The sequence below is a fragment of the Condylura cristata genome, unplaced genomic scaffold, assembly GCF_000260355.1.
Source record: "Condylura cristata isolate star-nosed mole 26May11 unplaced genomic scaffold, ConCri1.0 scaffold00002, whole genome shotgun sequence".
NCBI lineage: Eukaryota > Metazoa > Chordata > Mammalia > Eulipotyphla > Talpidae > Condylura > Condylura cristata.
Window position 1 is genome coordinate 37226722 of NW_004567103.1, and position 12364 is coordinate 37239085.

Sequence of the window (12364 nt, forward strand, 5' to 3'; positions counted from 1 at the left end):
GCCTTAAGCTGTAGTTTTGTTGGCCTTTTGGGACAAGGAAGGTAATCAAAACTGAAAGCTTGTCCAAAGTGGAGAGTATCAGTACTGTGTCTGCTTAGTGTCTTCTCCATCCTTTTTATAAACCCATCCAAGGTTATACTTTGAATATAACAGTGAACTGGACATGATTTACCTTTCCTGGGATTATTAGTCCTCATTGTGTTGCTGTTTTTCCAAGAAACCCCAAGTCTATTAAAGCTTGGATTAAGTCAGTTCTAGATGAGTAGTACCTGAAGGTGTTTGGCAAACATTGACAGAAATCCTCCTTGAGAAAGGTTATCTTCATCTTAGGCTTCAGTTGCTTCCCACAAATAATTTTTCAAAAATACTGAGTCCAGCTGGACAGTGAAAGGTCCACTAGCTGTCAATAAAGAGTGAGGTAGGAGGTTTAAATCTTGTAGCAGTCTGTAATGATAATAAGGTCATGCTGTCTGTCTGGCCACCCCGTCCCTGGTGTTCTGAATCTAGAGTCCACCAGCTTCTTAAGTAGGAGAAGTTGGGTATCAAGTAACATGTAATAATAATACTCTTGTTTTCACCTGAAGCCAGCCTTTCTTTAATACTCTGCAACTTCTGAACCTTTCCTAGATCCGGAGTTATTCTTTAAGCTTGACTTCTACATTGCATTTCTCTACAGTACCTTGCCCATCAGATTTCTCACTTGCACTTAATCTTTGCTCCCAGTTTCCATCGTCTGGAAATTTGTTGACACCTCTCAGTTGGTTTTGTTTCCTCTGCTCTTGCCTTTGTTATTGTAGGTTTATGTCTTACTGTTCTTTTTAACTTGAGTGGTTTTATGAAAGACACTGGATTTTACACACACATATAGTATTCTCTATCTTTGACCAGTATTTTGCATGGTTTATATACTTGTTTGAGCAGTTATATAAGGTTTCTGGGTGTTTCTCTGGAACTTTGAATTGTACCTTTTTTTTAAAGAGTTTTTATTTCAGTAGATACTTGCTTATTTATTTTTTAAAGACTTATTTATTTACTTATGCATACAGAAATGGGGTACAAGAGGTGCAGGGGCGGTGAGAGGATTGAACAGGCAGACTGAAGAAGTACATTGCTGAGGGTAGCAGCAGGCAGGTCAGGAGAGGTCTACCATGCCATGTGGACCACCTCCAGGCTGAGGATTGAATTCGCACTGCAGTGGCTGCTGCTAGCTTGCAGTGCTGCACCCTTACCCATTGTGCTACTGGGGAGGGCCTGAACATTTAACTTTTTTTTTTTTTAAAGATTTATTTATTCACACACAACTGGGGTACAGGCCAGAGATGCAGAGGGTGAGTGGGTTCACCAGGGACAGAGAGGGGTGCAGAACAGGCAGATGGATGAAGTACACTACTGAGGGGAGCAGCGGGCGGGTCAGGAGAGGTCTGCCGCGCCATGTGGTCAATGCTGGGGCAGGCAGGAATCGAACTCATGCGGAAGTGGCTTTAGCTTCTCAGTGCTGTGCTTTAACCCACTGCACCACCAGGGAGTGCTCACATTTAACTTCTTTAAATGGTGTTGCTGAATAGCCCTCTGAAGAGATTGTACTTCACTCTCTCCACAGAAGAGTATAATGACACTTCAATAGCATCTTAATGTTTTTGAAATTAGCACATAGAGTGTTTTGATTGTTTTTAATGTTACTCTGTTAACCTCTTCTTTTTCTTTTTATTTAAACTGACAAATAATGCTACATTTTTTTTATCTTAAAAATAACCTTCCTTTTTTAATTTTTGTTTTATCTGAGGCTCTATGGGTTCAAAGTATATTTGTATACCAATTAAAAAAGAGGAAAACATTTTTACATTTTAATGGTTGTAAATAAACTGTATGCCAGACATAGTCAGCACTATGTATGTGAACTCATAGTTAAAGCTTGTATCTTTCTTTCTGGAGGGAAAACTGCCAATGTTCTTTCCTATTAAAATTCATTGGGTATTTCATTTGGAGTAGTGCCAGTTGAATCAGTTCCACTTCCAGTTCTGGCAAAAGAATTATATACTATTTTAGGGATCTGTTCTTCTAGGTTTTCAGAGTCTTAGAAGATTTTTTTTGTTAATAAGGTAAGGAATTTAAATATGAATTGTGTTGTGTTTCTTACTTTTTTTTTAAAAAAGAAAATCAACTTTTTTCTGTATTCTTGATTGTTTCTTGGTTTCTCCTAAGCCATTTGTTGGTAATTCCTATATCACTTTTAGCCTTCAATTCATTTGTCACTGACATTAACCTATATTGAAATAATCAAGAGAGTAGTTATGCTTCAGATGCAGTTGAAGAAAAAATACATGTGGATATATGTAAATTATGTTTCTAAGAGAAGACATCATTAATTTTTCCTAAAGAAATAATGTACAAACATTTTAGGATAACAATTTTTGATATAATAGTTCTCAGATAAACATTACTTTGAAACTTGTTAAAAATACACACTTTTTGCTCCAACTCAGACAATCTCTTCAGACTAATCTCTTCTAAATAAATCAGAGCCTATGTGCGTGGTCTGGCAACATGTGTTTTACTAAATTCTTCAGATCATTGTGATGTACTCTAAAAATTAGAAACCATTTCTTTTTTTTTTTTTAAGGTTTATTTGATTTATTTATGCATACAAGAGCTGGTGTATAGACTATGGGGGGAGTTGGGGTGAGAGGATTCACCAGAGACAGAGTGGGAGCAGAATGGGTAGATCAGCAGAAACACTGCTGAGGTGAGCAGCAGGTAAGACAGGAGAGGTCTGCTGCACATGTAGGTCAGCTCCCTGGGCAGGGATCCATCTGGTGCTGCAGTAGCTGCCGGTAGCTTCAGTGCTAAAACCAACCCCTTGCACCACCAGGGAGAGCCCTGGAAACCATTTTGTTAGGGATTAAGAGCATGGATTTTAAAATCAGATATAACCTGAATTCAGATTCCAAATTATACTATTTAATATCTCTGAAATTTTGGGTAACTTTTCTAACTTCTCTGAACATTATTTTCCTCAGCTGTCATACTAAATTATCACCTCCCTCAATTGGATCAGGGTAAATGCAGTTACTTGTAAATTACCTAGTACAGAAACTTAAAATGGTTACAGTTACCTTACATTAAATATGTACTACAATTTAATGATTTGAAGACACAATTATCCTATATTATTAAATTATTGAAATTTTCATGTGACTTACAGTCAGATGACTAGAAAATAAATACTGTATTAGTTTAATTGGTAGATTTTTCTTGTCATGTGTAAAGTGAATGATGTATTTAATTGTAGTGGTGTATTTGATATTAATATTGAAGGAGTATGAGCACACTATAGTTTGAATTTGTTTTGACTGAATCGTTTTTGTATGGGACAGGTGTTGAATTGACCTTAAACATTCTAATAAGTGACTTTAGAAGTTGAATTTGGCTAATGGAATCAGAACTGAACATCTGATTGGGGGAGTGTAAAGAGAAATAATCTGAAGTAATACCATGTAAACTAAATGAAATTTACACCGATACAAGAAAAACCTATTTTTATAAGCTCTATATAAATTTTTATGCTCTCCTTAAAGCCATTGTCATCAAGCATTGGGTTGTTAAAAAATATCTGCACTATAATACTTTAACAATATGTTTGCTATATCTTTCCATCCAGTCCTATGAGTTGATATATCCAGAAGGAACATGCTTATCTATTTGGAAAAAGTGATGTATAGTAAAGGCTGATAACTACCACAAAGACACAAAAATGAAAAAAATGCTAATTTGAAAGAATTTTGTAAAGATAGATCAGAAATAAGTTATAAAATTTAATTATGGAAGAACTGACAGTAGCAAAGCTTAATGGGAAAGGCAGATGGCACAAGTTTTGGGCAACAATGAAACACAAAATAGAATGTTTCACTCACTTTTTCACTTCTAATTTTAGCTATTCAGTTTTACTGCTGTCCAGGCTTATCTGCCAAAATCAAATTAATTTTATTCACTTTTGTTAGAATACTTTTAAAACACTTTTTAAATGCTTCTTACTGTTACTTTCTAATGCACTATTTAAGAAAAGTGTACTTTAAAAGGTTGCATTTTTCTTGAATAACTATCCCTCCTTCTTTTTCTAATTTGTATCTCTCCCTTTCTCAGTGATACCTGAAACAGAAGTTAGGTAATTAACACTTTCATTTTATAACATGTGCTGGGGAATATTGGCTTAGTATTCTCCTGAAGTGGTAGCATATCCCAGCAAGTTATTCTCTTTCAAATTGTATACACCCAGTTTTAATTCCTTGATTGATTGCCTTAGGCAAACTTAACAAGTTCATTTTGTTTTGACTGCAGATTATTACTTCCCTGTTCACTTTACTGCCTGCTTTTATTGATGTTGTTCTGTGAGCATAAGATGAGTCTTGATTCTGTTAATCCTAATAGCATTTTTCTGACTTATCCTATATAAATCACTTTTAGATGCTTTTGTCAAATCAACAACAAAACTATGCCATAGAGCATTTGGATTTCATGAATTGTGTTTTTTACTTGCCCGATTGTATGTTCCAAGCGTTGGCTTATCTCTTAACACTAGGAGGTCTATGCCTGACCTAGGCTCTTTCTTTATTTCTTTTTTTTTTTTTAGAAACTTGTGGTGGAGAATGTTGATGTGCTCACACAAATGAGGACCAGCTTTGACAAACCAGACCAGATGGCTGCACTCTTTAAAAGATTATCATGTGGGTAACTTACATTACTTTCTAAATACTAAGAAGTATATAGCATTCAGTATTTAGCTTTTACTCAAAATTTGTAAGTATAAATACAGTTAGTAAGTTACTAAAAGTACTCTTTGGATTATAAAAAGAGCTAAAAAATCTTTGAGAAAGGTCTTTCAAGTATGTGATTTATCACAATTATTTTATGAGACCACTAAATCTAAATTAACTTACACTAAAGGATAATTAACTTTTGAGTCTGTTTTCTTTATAAAAATCAACTTTATTGGGCTATAATTTACATACAGTCAAGTGAACATATTTAAGTGAATAGTGTGATGGATTTTTACAATCTATATATTAATGTAGCCATTTCTATAATCAAGATACACAGTTCCATCACCCCCAGGAACGTCCCCCTTTGTAGTAATTTTCTTCCTCCAACTCTCATGATCTGACTTCTATCACCCAGGCAACCCCTAATCTGGTTTCTGTTATTATAGATTAAACTTGTCTGTTCTGTAAGTTCATATAGTCACACCTTATATATTCTATGAATGTTTTTGAGGTGAATCTTAAAAACATACTACGTAAGTAAAATGAGACACAAAAGAATACATGGTAAATAAATATAGTGTAAACATATATAGTGTAAATAGTAGGAAATTATTTTTTAGATTTATACCTGATCTCTTGTTCATTGTTTTACTGTATACTTACCTTTTCTAGTCTTTTCTCTTTTATAATTTTTGTTTCTTTTTATGATCTTAGTACTTTTTAATACTCATTTGACCACCCAATTTTTCTTAACTCCTACTTGCCTAATTAACCTTTTGATTATGTCATCTATTAGAAGCAGTTAATTCACTGTCATGTTCAGTGCCCACTTACTATTGCTTTAACTCCTCTTTGTGGAATTTTAACAAGATAGAATTTGTTAAAATTTCAAACAGAATTTACAGGTTTGTAAAACAAAATATGCAAACCTTTTTATAGATTCTGTTTACATTAATTTTGTGTATAATAGTGGTGATTAATGACTAATGGAATTGAAAAAATCAAGTTCTAAATTACTGATTTTTTTGATGACCCATATTTATATAATTTTTATTGAAATTGAATTTACTAAATCTTTTTTTATTATTTGGTAAACAATCTGTTCAAAGGAGGCTTATTTAGGGGAGCAGAGGAAACCACCTTTTTGCAAATTGAGTTGAACTATTTTGCAAAATACTGTTTTATTTCTGATCACTACCATTGTGATTCCTTCACCTCATATCCAGAAGTTTTACTTTAATAATTGTTTTATTTTCATAACTGATTATTTGAAATACTGACAAAAAGAAAATAATTTATTAGTATTTCTGAATTAGAAGAAATCTGAAATTTATTTTTAATTGTAGAACTTGCTGGGGGTTTTTGGTCTAAAAAATATAGCAATAGCAAATTTAATTAATATCTGTATTCCTTACTTTCTGTTTTCTGACACTGTTTTTAGGAGCTAGGTTCATAACTGGCTTCCTATTCCAGATCTTCATTTTCTAGTAATCAAAAATTCCTTTTTAAAATTTACCCTCTCAGGCCTGACCTTGCAACCATCTGCAAACCTAGAGATTGTATCCAAAGACTTCAAATTTGCAGTATTTCAGAAGTTATCATTTCATTACTCAACACCATGCTGGTCATATGACAACCCTCTCTGTTTCTATTAAGCTTTTTTGTTATAGGTCATTGATATCTCTAGTTTTCTAATCAGTTTCTTTATTTGTTTTCTGTATCTGACTTGTGCAGAGCAAAAGCCCTGCTACCCTTCTTCATTGGCCATTTTATACTAGTAACTCACATCAGAAAATTTGAGTTACTCACTGATTCTTCCGGTTACCACATTCCAATTAAATAGCTGTATCATGCAAGTGTTTGCATATTGGTGGGTCACATTTTTTTTTTTTTTAAGATTTTTTTTCATTTATGCATACAAGAGTTGTGGTGCAGGCCAGAGATTGGGGAGGGACAGTGAAAGGATTCACCAGAAACAGAGTGGGGAGTGGAACAGGCAGATCTACTGAAATACATCGTAGGAGGGAGCAGTGGGTGAGGCAGCAGAGATCTGCTGCATCATGTGGGTTACTTCCCTGGCTGGGTTCAAACTCATGCTGCAATGGCTGTGGATAGCTTCATAGTGCTGCAGCGTATCCCATTGTGCACCAGGGAGGCCCCTGGTCGGTCACACACATTTGAGCCAAAGACATTCTTTAGTGTTTATGGCACATTAAATTTTTTTTTAATGTTTACAAATTGGGAGTTATCACACAAAAGTCTAAACATTTGACTTTGCAATAAAAACCTGGTCAGTTATTTCCCACATGGCAGTACGTGGTTGACTCCAGTCTTTCCCTTTCATCATTTTATTTTTCACCTGGTCTACTTGACTATTTTGTTACCTTCTTTAGGTATTTGATGCATTGCTTTCTAGTCCCCTGGCTCTCATTATAGGCTTTATTTTATTTTGTGAATTATATTCATGGCTTCCTAACATATATCCATTCTTCCCTTTCTAACCCATCTCCCATATTGAGTAATATTTCTAAACATGCTTCTTTTTGTATAACCTTTTAGATTTTAAAAACCCTGAACAGCCCTCTCATTCCTTAAAGGGTGTCTGAATTCCTTAGCATGGTATCAGAAGCATTATTTGGATTAACCTCCTGCCAGCCATTTTTCCTCCCACTACCTTTTTGTATGTCCAGAAACTGGTCTAGTATTTGTTTCTTAGAATGTTTTTTAGCCTGTTTGGGCTTCTGTGATAAAAATACCAAACTGGATAGTTTATAAATAACAAATCTGTTTCTCACATTTGTGAATACTGGAAATTCAAGATTACAGTGCAGGCGTAGTTGTGGGGGGACCCTTTTTAGGAGTGCAGAGTTTTCATACATGATGAAGGAGATAGGTACCTCTCTAGTGTCTTCACTGAGCTCCACATTCTTGACTTGAACACCTCATCTGGTCTCTACCTTATAATGACAGCAACTTTGGGGATAGGATTTTAGCTTGTGAATTGAGTTTGAGATACAGATATTCAGTTCATGGCAGTTTGTTAATGGAAATTATGAGGGGTAGTGCCAGGGGTCACATAGATTTGTCAAATAAACCAGTAGACATTGAGTTAAATGAGATATCTTAGTGAAGTTTCTCAGAACTTGTATCATTACTGTACATTTATCTGGATCTTGCCAAAACTGCTTTTTATCCTAATAGTCATTTTTAATTTCTTGACTATCTAAGATATCAACAGCTTAAGAATTTGATATTTTCAAGTTCTAGAGCTATCTGGGAAATAACTCATAGCCACTTTGATCAGTTTCTTTTTTCTCCTTTAGTGTATTTCCTACTCTACCCTTCCTGAGATAAGATTATATAGGTGATTTCTTAATGACTGTTGCAGATTCTGGTGGACCATACAAACCATTTAAAAAAGTTATCACGCCATTTGAAGTATACTATTACTTACTTAAATTTAATATCAGCTGCCATTATCTTTTCCTCCTTAATCATTTGTTGTAGTCATATTGTCGTATTTCATCATGAGAGTGTTATAACTAAGAGTTTTATTTAAGATTAAAAAAGAATCCAGTTAACACTTAATTCTTCTCTTCCCTTTCAAATTTAGCTGTTGACAGTGTCTTGAAGAGGATGACCATAATTGGTGTAATTTTATCCTTCCGATCATTGGCACAAGAAGCACTTAGAGATGTAAGGCATTGTTATGTATCTGTCTGTCTATCTATCTATCTATCTATCTATCTATCTATCTATCTATCTATCTATCTATCTATCTATCTATATCCTATATTCAAATAAACCTTTTTAATTTACTATAATTTAAAAGCTATCCTTTAAATATATAGTTGTCATTGGTAAAATTAAATATCCTTTTTTCATAGCTACATGAAGTAAGCTATATATAAAGAAACCAAACCTGTTTAAACTCATTTTTGTTTGGTATTTGCCTGGATAGAGTGCTATTCTTTTAATTTTACTCATTACAGAATTTCTCATTTGGCATTGAAGACATTTCATTTTTATATATCTTGGTGCTTTAGAGAATCACATGGAACTAGATAAAATAACTTATGAAAACTAGTAGTAACTGAATATTTTCTACATTTGGCTCATTTAAAATAATGCTGTATTCTTATTTGTTGTCCTGTCTAGGTATTGTCCTACCACATTCCTTTTCTCGTGAGTTCAATTGAAGATTTTAAGGATCATATTCCAAGAGAAACTGATATGAAGGTAATTTAACTTCCATTTGAATTTTAGTTTCCAAAATGAAATCTTAAATTACATAATTTAAAAGTCCTGCCCTTTACTTTTTCCACCTTTTGAAATTCTACTTTTCAGGCTTGACTCAGTTGCAATCTTCTGAAAAACATACCCTGGTCTTCAAATGATAAAGAATTTCTTTTTTCTTAGTGTTGCCAAAGAACTTTTTAAAAACTCATTGCTAAACATTCTATGTTGTATTATAGTTGTGTTTTCCAGTTAAATTAATACTATATTATAAATATGTTGAAGACCAAGGTCTTGTTTTCTTTATCTTTGTTATTCACACATTTCTTCACACCGAATAAATATTTAAGATCAAAGGTTATCCTGTGATTTTATTCTTGAAAACTATGTTTGAAGAGTTAAAAATTACTTATAATGAGAACACTAGAAAAAAATTATGAAAACATTAAGAACACAACAGTCCCTAAGAAGACACTGGTATGCAGATTATTATCAGATTATCATTATTACCATCCAGTTTTCTTGTCACCTAATATAATTATATTGTGTTTACAGCTAACTTTCAACAGAACTTGATCTATTAAAATCAAGCATGTTTTTAATAATTGTATTGAACTATATTTCACCTATCATTAAATTTACCCAAAGTATACATTTACATGAATTTTAGTATTGTCACAGAGTTGTACAACCATCACCACAGTCAGTTTTACAATATTTTTATCACCCCAAAAGAAACCCTACACCCACTAGTAGTTCACTCCCTATGTCTGCTCAGTCCCCACCCTTAGGGAAGCAGTAATATACTTTCTATAGCTTTAGACTTGCCTATTCGTGGCACTTCCTATAAATCACGTTATATATAGCCTTTTCACTAGTTTCTTTGACTTTAACATGCTTTCAATGTTTAATCGTTTTATAGCATGTACAGTCATATGGTGCTTAACAGTTTTTCTGTTAACAGTAGACTACATAAACGAAAAGCATTCTCATAGGTTATATCATGTAGCGGGGGTGTGTACTATCCAGATTTGGGTGATTATCCTCTTTAATGTTTACACAAGGAAGAAGTTGCTTAATGATGCATTTTTCAGAATGTATCCCTGTCATTAAGCCACACATGATTGTATCAGTACTTCACTTTTTCATCACCAAGTAATACTCCATTGTATGCATATACTATATTTATCCTCTCATAAATTCATAGAAATTTAGAGTGTTTTACCCTCGCTTTTAGCTATTTTAAATAATGCTACTATGAATATCCATGTACAAATTTCTGTGTGGTCATTTCTTTCATTTCTGTTGGTTATATATTCAGGAGTAGAATTGTTGAGTCATGAAAACTTTATTTTGTGTTTTTTATTGTACTTTATATATTTTTAACTTTTAAGCCTGTGATACATTTTGAGTTAATTTTTCTGTGTGGATTTAGTAATGGATCACAAATGTTTATTTAGAACCTAATCTGTATCAATTCATTTGTTTTAAGAGTCAAAATTGTATAATTTAACTTCCTATCTTAGAGGTTATTTTGTATTATCAAAGATAAATAGTTATACAGTTAATTTTGAACTGAATTACTGAATAGTAATAGTAAATATCTTAAATACTTGAAATCCATGTTTTAACAAGAAATTAATCATTAGAAATTATTAGTACTCCTAAAAATCTTAATGTAATAAGTTATTTGCCGTATTTTGATATGATTAGACATTGAACCATGTTAAATTTTCATTTAAAAAGTATGGACAGATATATTAATTCTGATTCATTTTTGTTCATTTATTCATATTTTTACTTGATATTTCATGTCCATGCCTCTAAGAAAAAATAATAAATTTAGAATGATTCTTTTGGAATTTGCCAGAGAAAGCATACAAGTTTTGTTTAGCCTAACAGTTGGAAATACAGAGTGGTTATCTCTTTATTGTAGGTTAATTGTGCTGTGTAGTTCCTGCTTCTACATTTCTGAAATTATCAAATGTTTATAGACGAACACTAATTTAAACATTATGTCTTTTGTTTTCTTACTAAATGAGATTTTTTTTAAAATTGTTAGAGTATTTCTAATCTTTAACTTCTATTTCTTTTTGTTAGGTTGCAATGAATGTATATGAGTTATCATCAGCTGCAGGGTTACCTTGTGAGATTGATCCTGCATTGGTGGTAGCTCTGTCCTCACAAAAATCAGGTAAAATGCATTTGTAAATATTTGGTAATCTTAGTTAAAATGTTCAGGCAACACATATACTAGGTGTGATACTATCTACTTTTATATGCCTGCTTTATGTCAAGCTTTTTTCTCTGATATTTGATCTGTTAGTATAGAAGAGACAAAGATCTCTTCCAAAGATTATGTAATAGCAACGACATTAGATAATATTCAGTCACAAGACTAAATTGAGAGTTGTAAGGCCATCAAATGTGATGTAGAAGTGAAGGGGTTTGGAGTCTGAATCCTGGGACACTCCTACTTTTAGGAACTCAAGGAGAAATTGAGGTAATACCAAAACAATAATCTGAAAGAAAAGCCAAGGAGGAGTAGCTTTTAGGGATGTGGAAAGGGGATGATCAATTATGTGGAGTAAAATGGTTGATGCTGGCAAGAAAAGTGTCAGTAGATTTTAGCAGTGAAAAGTTAATTTGAGAGGGCTTAAGAGACTCTCCTAAAAGAAACTGGAGTAAGTATAAAACAGTTCTCTGAAAGAGATCATAAGATAGCAGTAGCTAGAGGCTGCAGTAAAATCAAGAGAACTGCATTTGCATATTGATGGAGATGATCCATTAGATAGCAAAATTAATATCTAAAAGAGGGTGTCTTTTTTTTTTTTTAAAGATTTATTTACTAGTGCATACAGAACTGGTGTACAGGCCCTACTTACCACAAATATCTGTGCATTACTAAATGATATTAAACACCTGAAAAGTTTTTAAGGTCAACTTTTTCAAAGGCAGTACCCAAAATGCTCTAAATAGTTACAGGTTTGTCTGCCAAGTAAATAATATTTCATCTTTTACTGGCATTAATCTGGCCTTCCTTGCCATGCATGTACTATGTATGGTATTTGGCTAAGTTTATCAGTTTTTGTGTATTTTTGTTTTATTTACTGCTTTTTGTTTTCTCAATCATACAGTATAGTATTATAGTCACATGCTATAGCTCTTTTCTTTATGATCAACCAAATTTTTGAAACATCTCGCCCTTTGTTTATGTTCAATTCTTAGTTATATATGGTGATAGAGTAACTAGAAGTACCCAGATACTAGATAATTGCCAAGATGGGTTATCCACAATTTGATTATGTATTATAATTAATTAATTTTAGAAAGGATCATGTCTTTAAAACTTTCGAGTGATTTTTTTTTTT

General features: G+C 32.9%; 1 protein-coding gene across 1 annotated transcript in view; it reads left to right on the forward strand.

Annotated features, from left to right (window-relative positions):
- Positions 1-12364, forward strand: part of NCKAP1 (NCK-associated protein 1) — an 82015-nt gene that overhangs the window by 62787 nt on the left and 6864 nt on the right. Inside the window, exons 25-28 of the mRNA XM_004674464.2 lie at positions 4628-4721; positions 8371-8453; positions 8916-8996; positions 11094-11187. Of these exons, the coding sequence (XP_004674521.1) occupies positions 4628-4721; positions 8371-8453; positions 8916-8996; positions 11094-11187 (352 nt within the window). The remainder of the gene's footprint in view (positions 1-4627; positions 4722-8370; positions 8454-8915; positions 8997-11093; positions 11188-12364) is intronic.